This window comes from Octopus bimaculoides, chromosome 4, assembly GCF_046866305.1.
Source record: "Octopus bimaculoides isolate indiv1 chromosome 4, ASM4686630v1, whole genome shotgun sequence".
In the NCBI taxonomy this organism is placed as follows: domain Eukaryota; kingdom Metazoa; phylum Mollusca; class Cephalopoda; order Octopoda; family Octopodidae; genus Octopus; species Octopus bimaculoides.
Window position 1 is genome coordinate 92837491 of NC_142931.1, and position 16094 is coordinate 92853584.

The window sequence follows — 16094 nt, forward strand, 5'->3', positions numbered from 1 at the left end:
TTGTTTTTTGTTGTTTTTTTGTCGTTTTTGTTTTTTGAACTCACTATATATATATATATAATACAAACACATATACATGTATGTATGTATATTCATATCTATTATATAAAAGTCACTGTCTTTATGTGTGTTCGTGTGTTACTTATACATTCAAAACTATTGCACCGATCCTAATGAATTTGGAACACAAAATCCAAGCCTAAAAGTAGTATGGAAAGATATAGTGCGGCAGGTTCAAAACGTTGACTTTAATGATAACTTTAACGAACACAAAAAGAGGTCTTCTAAATTAGAACAGGAGGTAATAAATGAAATAGCAGGAAGCTATCTAATGATTATTGCATCCGAATCCATTTACGAGACTGAGTTTTTTTTATATATGTGCAATAACATTGCTAGCTTAACGCAAGAAGCTGGAGCTGCACAATAAAGACAGAAGTAAACGTGTGCGTGCGCGAGCGCGCAAAAGTGTGTGTGGCGGCCTGAGCTCACAGCTTCAAAAATAAAGTTGTTTCTTCATAAAACTATCTCGCAGATTATCGTAGATATCAAGTGCACCACAATCAAGATATACACAAGACATCAAGAAGGGTTAAAAGAGAAACTAGGAAAGCGGTTTGGAGGCTCAAAATCTAACACTTTAAATTTTAGACTTCACTAACTGAAAGAAGATTCTTAAAATTTGCACCTGCAGATTATGAATGAAAAACTCTGAATAGATTGATTGCTAAAGATTACAAAACAAGTCTAGCAAAGCTAAATATCAGTAAAAAATCACCATCAAGAGAGCAAATAGAAAGTCACAGGTAATCAATTTAGGAAAGGAATGATGGATTCAATAAAAAAGGATGATTGGATAGATACTGCAAACTCTATGAAATTGACGGTGCAGTACCTGAAACGGCCCTGAGAAAAATACCAACAGGAAATCCCCAGGCCCAGATCTCATTATAGAATATTAGTTAAAAAACCTCAATCTTCTATTGATGAGATTTAATAAGACTGTTTGAGGAGAGTGTCGAGGGCTCATTAAAATGCCAACATGGCTATCGACAGCAGTCACCTATTTCATCTCCCAAAATAGCCAAACCACCAAAACTAAAAATTATTGCCCAATAGCCTATAAAAACATTATGTATAAGATGTATACTGGCTACCTAAACTTGTTTCTATAGGACCAATGTACCACTAACAATACTTTAACCTCAGAACATGCTGCGGGAAAGAAGGCAGTGTGGTGATATATTTGAGCACCTACTAGTTAGCAAAATGATACAAGAAATAGTGCTAAAGAATCACAAAATCTTGGCTATGTTATGGTTGGACAATAAAAAAGCCTTCAATAGTGGTGGATTATCAAGTCATTGTAATTACTCAGTCTCACCACCACTAGTAGCTGCCATCCACCACCTAACCAAGAACTGGTACACATCCTTACTTCTTAGAGGCAACAATGAAGATATCAAATCCGACATTATACACTGCCAAATAAAAGCATCTTTCAGGGTGATGATAGCTTCTATTCTTTGTACTCTAAGCAAAATCCCTGTCATACCTACCTAATTACGAAACACAGCAGCTATAGGAATGGGTCCAGTAACATCTCACATCTTTCTGTTGTTGATGACCTGAAGCTGCATGGGCCAAATATTAACCTCATCAAAAAGCAACTGGACCTCATAACCCAATTCTCTAAAGTCATTACAATGAGATTTAGTGCCTCCAAATATGCATTTTTAGAAGTAAAACGCGGCGAACTTGTATGTATGTATGTATGTATGTATGTATGTATGTATGTATGTATGTATGTATGAAAGTATGCTTGTATTACCTATATATATATATATATATATATATATATATATATAATTATAAGATCTGGTAATTAGTCATATATTAATATATTAATTAATATCGATTAATTATCAGGGGGCCAGCACATTTAAAGAATCAAAGAGATTCAGAAATATTATCTGCAATCTCAGGGGATTAAGGTACATTTTAAAAATAACGTCGACCACTAATGTGGACAATTAATGCGCTAGAAATAGATCACATTTTGTGTCTATTAAGACCTAAAAAGTTCTCAACATGTTGAAAACTTTTTAGGTCTTAATAGACACAAAATGTGATCTATTTCTAGCGCATTAATTGTCCACGTTAGTGGTCGACGTTATTTTTAATATATATATATATATATATATGTGTGTGTGTGTGTGTGTGTGTGTGTGTGTGTGTGTGTGCGTGTGTGCGTGTGTGTAAATACATACATATGTATAAGTACTGTAAAAGCAGCATAAATTGCATAGGAGGTGCTCAAGTATGGCCACAACCTTAGAGATGGAAGTAATAAAGGAGTACATACATACATACGTAACCTAATAATATTTTCTGCAAATTTTCTTTTCTTTATTCTTCCATCTAGCTTCCCATAACCTTTACTCTCTCTTCTTTACTTTTCTTTTATGCATTTTCATGTATACAATTCGCCTGTTTCTCTTCACTATTGCTTTTCAATTCGTTTTTTTTTTCGATATCTTTCTATTCCGTTTCTCCTCTCACCAAATCTAATTAATTTCCTTAAGACCATTTTAGATTTCTAGAGTTATCTTACTACCTGGCTTTCCATATATGTATATGCGTATATTCCCGTTTTTGCTATCGTATGTATGTATATTTTCGGTGTGCCCAATAATGAATGTGCTTAGTAAGTGTGTGTATGGATTTGTTATAGTGTGTATGTGTCTGTCGATGTTTTAGGATGTGTGTGCTCTTCTGTATGTGTGTGAACGCTTGTTTATGTTTACAAGTAGGGATCGTAAATGTCTGTTAAAGCATATATATCTATCTGTATGTTTCAACGAGCTGGCAGAAATGTTAGCACGCCGGGCGAAATGCTTAGAGGTATTTCGCCTGCCGCTACGTTCTGAGTTCAAATTCCGTCGAGGTCGACTTTGCTTTTCATCCTTTCAGGGGCGATTAAATAAATAAGTACTAGTTACGCACTGGGGTCGATATAATCGACTTAATCCGTTTGTCTGTCCTTGTTTGTCCCCTCTATGCTTAGCCCCATGTGGGCAATAAAGAAATAAATATGTACTAACTAGTACACGTGTAGGCATTAATATACATACACATAAACACACACATATATATAAATATATACAAAAATAAACGAACATGTATTAACAGAGGATATAGATAATACAGGCACACCCCACACACACACATGTACTTACAAAACATAGACGCACATTGAGGGATACGCATGCGTAGACACATACAATAGGAATGCAAAATACAAAATGGCTGATAGTTAGCAAGGTGGGACACACATAAGAAAGAAGAAAGCAAAGGACCACTGATGAGGTCACAGAAGTGTGACGAAAGAACTCTGGCCGAAATAGGATTAATGTAATGTAATGTAATATAAAGCTGAAGCAAATTAACACCAAATATACAGTGCGTGTGTTTTTATTGGCTAAACTGCCAATATGACCATCCCCAAGTACAACAACATATAAACATATACATATATATATATGCATATATACTATATATATGTATATATGTATATATATATACACATGCATATACATAAATATATACATATACATTCAGTCAAACACACGTACATGTATATTTAAATACATGCATACATAGGCAGAAATATACTCACACACATATGCGTACATATCTACACATATACTCGTACATATTCTCGCAGTAACGACATAAAAAGAATAATTATGCTAAAATATACGTTTGCGATCACATACTTATACACATAAGCAAACGATCATATACATACACAAGAGCATACGCAGCCCAAAACATCGATAGACCCAAACACAAAATTGTATACACATACACACACTTAAGCACATACACATTATTGTTAATTCACAAAATTCTTGCATACGAACAGGGGACGCTAGGAATTAAAGTGACGTTATCGAAACAAACTAGATATTGTGAGAGAAGAAGCTGTATAGAAAGATAGGGAGAGGGAAATAAAGGAAGAATAAAATAAAGTTAAAAAACATGAGAGAGGGTAGAGGAACGGGCAAAAACCTGAACTTGCCCCATGATAAAAACTGGTGGGAACACAAACCACCCCCAGTACTTGAAAATGATCACATCACACTCCTCTGGAACTTCACCATCCAAACTAACAGAAAGATAGATGCAAATAGGCCAGACATCATACTGAAAGACTTCAGACAAAAATCATGCCTCCTCATTGATATGACTCTCCCAATCGATATAAACGTATCTGTCAAGACCTACCAAAAACTGAGCAAATATAAAGATCTTGAAATAGAAATTAGCAAAATGTGGAATCTGAAGACGAAAACAATACCTATTGTCATAGGTGCCCTGGGAATGACAGCGAAACGGGCTGATTACTACCTAGCTCAGATACCAGGAAACCCCAAAATGGCTGAAGTTCAAAAGATAGTGCTCATGGGAACTGCCCGTATCCTACGTAAAATACTGTCTATGTGATCTCAAATTTTAAAACAAACACATAATTTTCTTATGGTTTCTTAAACATTCTCTAGAACAACACTATGTACTAATCCAAATATATGGTACCCTAGACATAACACCTACATGAACTTCTAGCTTGTTGTCTCTTGAGGTCTCTGGGTGAAACTTGGATCCAACTTGTACAAATGCAAAGCAAAAGTCAAACATAAAATAATAATAATAATAATAATAATAATAATAATAATAATAATAATAATAATAATAATAATAATAATATATTTATAATAACTAGCTGGACCCGTGAAAATTTCACAGAAAACAAAAAATGTAAGCATCTGTAAACAGTGTACTGGTGCCATGAGGAATGTTTGCATATTATGACCCTCTGTCTTTATGTTCTGAGTTCAAATTCTGCCGACGTTGACCTTACCTTTCGTCCTTTCGGGGAAGAGGTCCATAAATTAAGTACCAGTTGTGTACTGGGTCGATCTAATCAACTGGCCCTCTCCCCACAAAAATTTCAGGCCTAGTAAAGTATATTGTGGCAGTTACAGAATATAGAAAGTAACACCAATGACTATATAATCCAACCAAAATATCTCAGTTATACAAACGTGAACGGAATTACTATTTAACCTTAAAATACATCGTACATATTCAAGGAACCTTCTTGGTTTAGTGGTACGGAACGTTTTATTGTTATTCTTTTACTTGTTTCAGTCATTTGACGATGGCCATGCTGGAGCATCACCCTTTAATTGAAGAAATTGATCCCTGGACTTATTCCCTGTGAGCCTGGTGCTTTTTTTTTTATCAGTCCTTTCTGCTGAACAGCTAAATTACGGGGACGCAAACGCACCAACATCGGTTGTCAAGCAATTATAATGGTGGGACAAACAAAGACACAAACACGCACACACATACATACATACATACATACATATATATATATGTATATATATATATATATATATATATATATATATATATATATATATATATATATATATATATATATATATATATATATATATATATATATATATATATATATATATAAATAAGACCAATAAAAATAATCAGGTGAAAATGCACGTAGGTATCTTTAAAAAGAATCTCTTTTATCATTATTTTATAGAAACAATATTTTACATTTTGTTTTTATCGGTTCCTTCTATTTTTATAGCCTTATCAAAAAATTGTAGTTTTTTCAGAAATACAGTCCGTTACGCGCGCGCGCGCGCACACACACACACACATACATACACACAAATTTTATCCTCGTTGTACACTTTGAAATTTCACAATTAACTTATTTAACCAGTTCTTGACTACTTCTGTTTCCTCGGCTGGTACGCTGTCTTCTTCACCATGAGCATCTTCATTATCCATCCCATATCTTCATATCCACTCATGACTATCTTCGAAATTCTTGATAGCCACATACTTAACTAGTTTTGTAAGAAAACTTTGAATGTGTACAATACGGACGTTGTTATCAGAAGATTGTTTTGTGAATACATCACTTCCAGCAGATTACTTTACTGTGGTCAATGATTGTTTCTGAGTGTGTATTTATAGACCTGAAAAAGAAATCATGTCTGGGTTATATCAAAACACCGCTGGAACAGAATTATTTTAAAAAAAGATTCTGTAAATTAATTTTCACATGTTGGACTGGTAGAGATGGTGATAGTGGGGTAATGTTGAGGTGCGTAGTAGTGGAGTCGTGTTGTATTAGGGTGTGGGAGGAGTGATGAGGTGGCGATGGTGGGATAATGGTGATAAAGTAGTGATGGTGGTCTAAACTTTTGTTTATTTTACATTTCTCTCCAAGAAATATACCCTTTATAGTTCATAATTTTATATCTTAAATTCAGCTGGGTTTCATAGTCCTTCAATAATACAACGATCATATGTATTTTAAGGTTCATCATTTGTATCACAAATGATGCAGATTTCAGAGAGCCGGGTTTATAGTCTTTCACTTGTTACACTATAATGCTCTTACTTTGTACATGGTTTGTCCGGAAACAAATATAACTAAACTAAGGTCAAAAGATAAAAATTGCATCTTATGAATCTAGTACTGATCGCTGATTTTCCACTTTACACATGGAGAAGAGTACCAAATTGGAAAGATTGTTGTCAAATTTCTATCAGGCTGAGTGTGTCAGAGCAAATATCCTCTCAGATATTGACCTGCGTATTATTAGGCCGGAAGAGTTGTTAAACAGCAGACTTTACACAAATTGGTCATAAACGGATTTAGAATTCATGTTGTTGATGGTACCTAAATATAAGAAGCTAGAGGCAAAAAAATAAATAGTATTTATTGTAAAGGACAACGAAGGCTCTCACCCTCAATAAACAACAAACCAAATAACAGGATGAATTAAAGCAACTTTATCTATCATCTTTTAAACTATAAACAAACAAGCTAATTAGGAACAACTAAGTAGTGGTTAGAACTAGAAACCAAATCCCCTTCAGATATCAACTTAGTAGCTTAAGATAGAATAATATACTGGATAAAATGTGCTACAATATAAGAAGAATAATCACGACTGGAAAGCCAGTCGAACGATTAAAATTTGACACACAGTTATCATAAAAAAAACACGGAATCTGAAAGTAAAAATTAAAAAAAAAATGAAGTGCAAAGGAACTGTATTTGTCTCTCTCAGCCCACCTCGTTAGAACCATCACTAGGAATTTCTAAGTTGCTTTTCGTTCTTCTAGAAAGAAGCGAATATCTGCCGCATGTCAGAGGGTACAATATGTTTCACGTTAGATGAAGGCATATATACTTGGACGAATAATATATCTACGTCATGCACCAGTCGCACGCCTGACTACTTACGTACCTTAGATTTATTTGATCAAAGTTAAGTACGAGGTGCACAAAAAATTTCGAGGTTAAGTATCGGGGCTGATTAATCTCTCCAGGGCCAGAGAATATTTCCCTTAAATAAAATAAGAGATAATTAGTGCTGTATTGTAATTAATGGCTTGCAGAATGAGCTATCGAAAGAAACAAACGTACTGGCGTTGGAGGAAATGGAAGAAATCTATTGCAATCGCAAAGAGTAAGCTGATATTCTCCAAAGCTGGATCTTACCATGAAACTATTTTCTTCTGTGCAATTTTCTTTTCTGCAATCAATAATGCAATGTCGAATGATCCACGAATATCCTACTGGACATTATCTTCACAGTTTTCCGCACAACTAACGATAGAATCTGACTCCAATTTCATAATTTCATATGAGAAGAGACAAACCCATTGCTGACTTATCAGTTGATGCAGACTATAAAAGATGCAGATTTGTAGAAAATTATATGTCTATGTGTAATTGCTTAACGGTACTATATTACACATGTTTTTGAAATCGATCAAATTCAGCCGAATTCTGGATGTTGAAGATGATCGAATTATGGAGTACAATGAGACGGAAAAGTATACTACCACACATCACAGACATACTTTTGCTAAGCACATAAGTGTATTGTTGTTATAGCAATTAAGCTAAACAAAGTAAACTGTGTATTATTACATATCCTGAAGATATAAATAACCACAGCGAGTAATCTTTGCTATGGTTATTTAATTGAAATTATGTACGAAAACTCAATACGAGTCACTGGTGTCGAGCCAGAACCAGTATTCAATGTATATTCGTATGTATTCCAAGCAAAATTGCGGAAAGCTTTAAAATCAAGCTATTCGGTTAAGTGTCTGGAATGCAAGATAATTGACAATTAGAAGTAGATGTACACACATTTTCCCACTATAGATTTTCTCACGCTGAAAGTACACAGTAAAAATTAAAACAACAGGAAACGAAACAATATTTAAAAATATTTCAATTGATTAAAAAAAAACATTTCAACAACATACGAATCAATATAATCATCTAGCTCAAGTGTATAATTTTTTAAGAGTGTGTCACATGAGCTGTCATATACGCTATAGATCAATTTACTATCCTGTCTTTATTCATAATGAAGAATGTTTCAAAATGTGCCCAATTCTAATTTATTCGATACAGAAACGGCTTTGTGTAGACTGAAATTAAATATAAGCACAAGGAAAAATATTTAGGTTGGAAAATTCTAGATTTACTTTGAAATTATTAATGAGTTATACACAATTATATTCTTAATCTTGACGTCATTATGTTTTTGTGCTCACGTTCGTGGGACAAAGACGCCCACGTATATGAGGTTAAGACTTAAACAGCATAGCAACATAACAAGTTTATACCTGTTTGCACAATCTTTTATTCATTTCATTTGTAGAGCTTAAAGTTTTGGCTATAAGGAGAAAGGATAGTCTGTAGCAAATTGAAATAAAGAGCCGGAAATAAAAGCATTCATGGTAATTACAGTTTCATGATAAATCGTAATCTCCGAAGTTGCCCTCCTTCTTGGCAATCCCAGTCTTAAAAATTTGGATGATTAACCACACACACACACACACACACACACACACACACACACATATATATAATAGAGATCCCGTAATAAGTTCATAAGAATAACAGCAAGTGGAACAGGCTGGTTGAGCGTTAAACAAATATGAAGTCCCAATACATTAAAACAGTTATCTTTTGGGGATTATTCTCGGTAAGTAGATGCAATATTGAATAATGTATTTAATTACTTATTTGTTTTATTGTCATTGCATTTGATGCTTTTTTAACGCTTTTTTTTCTATAAAAGAAAACTATTGTAAAATATATTTTTGCTGCCATTCGTCGTACATTATTTGTATTATTGCGCGGAAATTTCTGCAATCAATAATGCAATGTCGAATGATCCACGAATATCCTACTGGACATTATCTTCACAGTTTTCCGCACAACTAACGATAGAATCTGACTCCAATTTCATAATTTCATATGAGAAGAGACAAACCCATTGCTGACTTATCAGTTGATGCAGACTATAAAAGATGCAGATTTGTAGAAAATTATATGTCTATGTGTAATTGCTTAACGGTACTATATTACACATGTTTTTGAAATCTAGTAGATTATTATGATTTATTGTTATACCTCAGGAGGACCATTATGTCAATAATAAACACACGCATTGATTCTATTTCACTTCTTTTATTGTTATTAGTTAACAGTCAGCCAATTAACTAATTCCTTGTTGTTTTTAATCGTTTAGCCAATCAATCAATCAACTAGGTTTGTCAAAGTTTATTCGGTACCATTCACAAGCAGATCTGAAATAGAGGGGGAATGTTGTTGAGAAGGTCATGAATAGTGTCGGAGGAACTTTGACAAACCTAACGGATTAATTGATTGACCAAACAATTTATCAAACAATCGATTAGTTAATTGGTTAAATGTTAACTAACTGATTAATAATAGTAAAAGAACTGAAATAGAATCAGTGTGTGTTTCGCATTGACATAGACTCCTCCCGAGATACAACAAAATCTTTTTCAACACATGAGTTCACATCATGAATCTTGTACAGCAGATACAAAAACGAAATATTATTAACATTATATGTTGATTTGGCGAGATCAACAGGCTTAATTTCCATCTTGAATAGTTTCAAATTGTCTGTTGGAGAAAAAAATAAAACACGAACAGAGATGAGATTCCAGAGGGTCGACGTTCTAAGGAGGAATAACTGGGTGCAGTGGTTAGGTGCCTGAGGAGGGAGAAAAAGGCGAGAGATGTTCGAATATCTGAGAGGAGGAAGCATAAAACAAGCCAGCTCTATAGTATTGATAGAAATGGCAGATAGAGGAAACAGTAGATTTATGGGCGACAAGTTAGTGTGTGCTGGTGAGCCACTTATGTCAATAAATTAGTTCATTTTTCAGGTGCAGCCTATTGTATGTGTAGAGAAACACAGTTCCAAATGTAGGAAGAGTACACCCTTGTGTGCTACCTGAGTTATGTAAAGTGTTGTTGTTGGTGGGGGAAATATTCTGTGGCTTTTAAGAGGATGTGCGCTATTTATGATGCGGTAGTCATTACTATGCTGAGTTTGCATCTTCGCCAAGACTTCTTCAGTAATGATGTAGCCTAACATTTGTAGTGACCTTGAGTATTCCAGTTACATGTTGTTCGTTTTTAATCTGGGGGTAGCAGTATGACATTGTTTTCGTAATAGCTGTAGTGATTGTGTTTTAGCGCTGTTGAAGGCATTGGAAGTTGTTTTTAAGATCTGTATTTACGGTAGCAGCGAGGTTTGGCCTGAGGTGATTAGATATCGGGGTGGAGAAGGTTAAGAAGAAATGAAGAGCAGTATCATTTGTGTAAGACAGGGATTTGTTGGCTATGGTTGTAAGATGGTCATTGATAAAAGGGGAAAATGTAGGGAGCCAAATTCTGGTTTTGAACCTTGGGGTATACCAAAATTGACTAAACATTGATTAGAGAGAGTTCCTAACAGCGCACGCCACGATGATATGATTAAACAAAAGGTCACCAATCCAAGAAAAGTGAGTAGGTTTATTTGCAAACTTGTGAGCCTGACACACACGAATTCTTCGATAGTGTCAGGTGCAGTGGCACTATTTTCACTAGATTTCTTGAAGATAAGTGTCCATTGGTTAGTTACGTCAGGGAATAGGCTACCAGTAAATTTGAATTTACGAAAGGGGCAATAGAAGTCATTAAAAGGGCAAGTGTCGGAAGGGTGAGATATGATTGGAATAGGATGATAATTGGTAGGATCCGAGGGAAATGGGGCAAAGTGCAGAATGTTTCTAAAGATCAGAATATATCAAAATATATCCAAAAATATATATAGAGAGAGAGAGGCAGAGATTGGGAGAGAGAAAGTAAGACAGGCGGAAGAATTTGGTGAGAATAAGAGCTAGCCTGGAGCACCTTATTTATCGTGTTGTACAGGTTGCATTCTTCATAATTGTAACACAATGCGCCCATTATCTGTGCTACCGTTGATTCAATGCTAATGCTAATCTACGTTAAAACAGTCACAAGAATCTCAAGACATTCAAATTTACGACTATAATCCTATATCATGAAAATCATTGCTCATTAAAAAAATTCAGTCTTCTGCAATAACTAATCAAGAATTATGTACTAACATAATTTAACAGAATTAATATCTGCTTTCTTTTAATTTAACAGATTTTGAAACAAGCGGCATCCGTGCCAAACAGTAAGTTTTCTTTCAATATTTGGATAATGTTTTCGTCTGTAGAATAGATAGAAAGGCTTTATATATATATAAAGCCTTGTATGTATGTATGTATGTATGTATGTATGTATGTATGTATGTATGTATGTATGTGTGTGCGCTTGCTACCAATTCCTTCTACAACGTTAAGCGACACACACACACACATACACACACACACATACACACATACACACACACTAACATATAAACAGCCAAACCACACACACACACATACGCACATACACGTGCTGTTATTGCACACACACACACACACACACACACACACACACACACACACACACACGAACCCGCGCACACGCACACATACATACCTCCCTCTCTTGCACTCTCCTGTCTTAGAAAGAACTTTTTCTTCACCCAATCCCTTCAGGCCATTCCACAATGTAATCACGTGTATATTCCCCTGGTGATTTTTTCTTCCTCCGTCTTCCCTTCTTTGGACTTTCCTATATTTCCGACGAAGAGCTTCGCTCGAAACGTCATTTTGATATTCTGCGATCACATCATTTACTCCACTCCGTTCTCGAATTATTTCATTCCAAATATGCTCCTTCACTGATATTCCTAGCATAGATCTTTTCATTCACCCTTTGCACCATAGCCAATCAATGTTCTTCCCTCTCTGAAGTAGCCCACATCTCACTTGGGTATAAGGGTACAGGTAAGATGGTGCTGTTGAAGAGTCTGGCACATACGGTTTTGCTTAGTATTGATTTGAGCACAACCATTATTGAGGTGAATGCCTTCCATCCTGCTTTTATTCTCTTTGAGATTTTAGCATTCATGTTTCGGCGCATATTCACTGTATACCCTAAGTAGACGTTCTACATTGTCTCTTCTATTTCATCGCTTCCCACTTCTATTGAGCCTTGTGCTAGGTTTTCAGAGCGCATGTATTTTATTTTTGTGAGGTTCGACAGCATGGTCTGCAACTGATGCGTGGTTTCTGCGATGAGTACGATGTTATCTGCAACAAATCGGAGCTGTGTTAAAAGCTCACCATTGATGCTCACGCCACTTGGCCAGACAATGTCCCTGATGACCATTTCTAGACATTAGGTGAAGAGCTGTGGAGGGATGATATCCATGTCTGACGCATTTTCTAATTGAAACTCTTACTGGTTGCAGTGGCAGAGCTATATCAGTGGTGAATTCAGAGTTCGCATTCCTGAGCTATCTAAAGGAGGATAAAATACTCTCGTTGTAGAAAGAGTCGAATACCATCTTGCTTCGTAAGAAGAGGGAGCAAGCAGGTTTCCATAAGAATTACAGTACAACGGATCACATTAATACAACAGATTTCCACACACCTACTACATTCGATTGCCCTTCTCCTCCAGCTCCATACCTGCACCCCGCCTAACTCTGTACCCTCTCCTCACACACCACTATACAATATGTATATATATATATATATATATATATATATATATATATATATATATATATGTGTGTGTGTGTGTGTGTGTGTGTGTGTGTGTGTGTGTGTGCGTGTGTGTGTGTGTGTTTGTGTGTGTGTGTGGCCTGTGTGTTTTCTGTGCTGTGTTTATGTTCTGTTTTTCATTTTGTCCACGTTTTTTTTGTGACGTCCTGTACCCAGATATGCATCTACATATACTATACAAACATGTTTTTAAAAAGACTTTTCATTAAAATTTGCCAAAATTTAATTTTTCCAAAATTTGTTATCCATATTTACTGTTGAAAAGATCTCAAGGATCGAAACCGGTTCTGTAATGTTCTTTATAAAAGTATTTTAGCATTTTCTACTTTGTCTTTTTTCCCTTTATATATCTACTCGTGTGTTCCTCTTCAACCTTTTACATATATATATATATATATATATATATATATATATATATATATATATATATATATATATATATATATATATATATATATATATATATATATATATACAAGTATATAAATATGTATATATGTACATATATATAAATAAAAATGCATTAAATACTACAAAGCATACACGTAGGACAGACACAGAAGGATCCTAATCCTTCCTCAGCAGTTATCGACCAAAAATATTAATACCCAGTTTCGTACATCTAACGATAAGACTGTGAATTTCGTATATCGGCGGCACCTGCAAGATTTGCGTAGAATTAGGGCTCGAGTAAACAAAACAGTACAGAGTGAGCGTTTGAAAGTAAACAAATGTAATTTGAACCGATAGACGAAAATAATAAATAAAGACTTTCGGCCAAACACGAGAGTTATGGGTAGCGCCTGGAAGATATCCTCAAATGGATATAAAAAACGAAATTAGTAAAAGGGAGAAAAAGTTGACCAGTACGCTAGGTGTCAGTGACGAAAAGTCAGAGAATACAAGATCAGTCACGGTTCACGTGTGAGCAGCAGATAGAAGACACATACACACACACACTCACATGTATGTATGTATGTATGTATGTATGTATGTATGTATGTAATCACACACAACATTTCTTCGCTTAACATATGCAATAGAAATTACATACGAAGCGGAAATTGAAGATAATATTGATGTTGGTAATACAAGGCGAAGGGAGGAGTGAGAAGAAAGGAGAAAGGTTATAATTAACAATTGAAAACAAAATGCCTGTAAACATAGAGGCAAAAAAGAAATATAAACTATGATTATTTACGTGAAATTATTAATCACAACTAATCGATTACTCATACTACTAAGAAGATGAAAACACGACTTCGCATTTCACAAACATTTTAACTAGTAATTTGCTATATATGTGCAAATAATTTTTTTTTTTATATATTGTAGCCAGAACCTGCCGAGGACAAGATGTTGATATTGTATTTGTCTTGGATTCTTCGGCTAGTATATGGCCGCCATATTTTCAAAAGCAACTGGGATTCGTGAAATATTTGACTGATAATTTTGATATAGGACTCGGAAATAATCAAGTAATTGTTTAAATAATTTTGATTTTCATTTAATAAAAGGAAGTGCAACTTCCTTATGAAGATACGTACATACCGTTTATATGCGTACGTATCTATATGTGTATGCACACACAGACACAGACACGCAGGCACACAGACACATACAACACACACACACACACACACACACACACACACACACACACACACACACACACACACACACATCACATCCAAACACACACATAAACATATATATATATATATATATATATATATATATATATATATATATATATATATATATATATATAATAATAATAATAATAATAATAATAATAATAATAATAATAATATTAGGAACAAAATCCAAAATTACAGGTAAAAACTCAATAAAAATCAATTTAGAAAAATTTTTAATTAAATTGAGCTTTACAGATTAAAATATATATAAATATATAGTTTTAGGGAAAAGAACCAAGTTTCATGAACTCATCGATGAAAATCCACTATCACATATAGAAAAATTAATAATTAAAAGCACAATAAATGAGTATAATATAATACAAAGTAAATATCATAAGATAAAGATAATAAAATGACTACACGTGTTTCATAACTAATTTTCAAATAGAAAGGAAATTCAAATCGATTAAAATCAATTAAAATTATCGAAAATAAATTCTATTCAAAAATACAGCTAATCGTCAGGTCGTAAATAGAACAATAATTATAATAAATAAATATATATATCAACCAACAATAAGTACCAAATGAATTTATATAAAATAGATAACTTATTTAACAAATGAAATTTTATACAAATACTTTTCAAAGATAACGATTATAAAGAAATTTGTGGGGAAAATTTTTCCGGAGAGGAGTTTCGACAAAATGGAGTTTCAGATCAGGAAGACGAAATAAGTTGGAACTACTGTATTTTGACGGGGATTTTCCCCATTTTTTAAAGCATAACCTTGGAAAGAATAGTGTGTGTGTATGTGTGTGTGGTGGGGGTCGTCTTTTTATGAAAAACAACTTTTAAAAATCACCCCCATTCCTTCCCATCTCACTCTGGACCGATTTTGGCCGATTTTTTTTAAACTTAAAAACCATTTTCAAAGGAAAAGGTGTACGATTCAAGGGAGATTTGGCTGTTGTTTCTAGCACACCCCAAACCACCCTCCGTTTTCGCTCTCACATGTATTGACGTTTTTTCAATATTTTTCTCCCATCAAACACATTTTATGGAATGATGATGCAGAAGTAGCACACGCGTGGTCCATTGGTGGAATATAAATTACAACAAAAACATTGTAATTTAATTTTTACCTACACCTCAATCAAACGAAGCCGTGTGTGTGTGTGTAAGCAAAAAAAATTCTAACAGAAAAGTAGCTATAAAGATTAATAATCTTTTACATACATCTTTATTTAAATCACTGTGGATAAATGCCAGCAATGACCTTCTCAGGCTCTCCAATGTTTTAAATTATGAAC

At 34.2% G+C, this 16094-nt stretch overlaps 1 protein-coding gene across 2 annotated transcripts in view; it reads left to right on the forward strand.

Annotated features, from left to right (window-relative positions):
• Positions 1–9027: 9027 nt before the first annotated feature.
• LOC106875254 (matrilin-1) overlaps positions 9028–16094 on the forward strand; it is a 37573-nt gene continuing 30506 nt past the window's right edge. The window contains exons 1-3 of one of the 2 annotated variants that reach the window (XM_014923322.3): positions 9028–9122; positions 11621–11651; positions 14473–14615. In XM_014923322.3, the coding sequence (XP_014778808.1) occupies positions 9075–9122; positions 11621–11651; positions 14473–14615 (222 nt within the window). In that variant the 5' untranslated portion in view covers positions 9028–9074. The remainder of the gene's footprint in view (positions 9123–11620; positions 11652–14472; positions 14616–16094) is intronic. The other variant, XM_052967250.2, reaches the window with a different exon arrangement.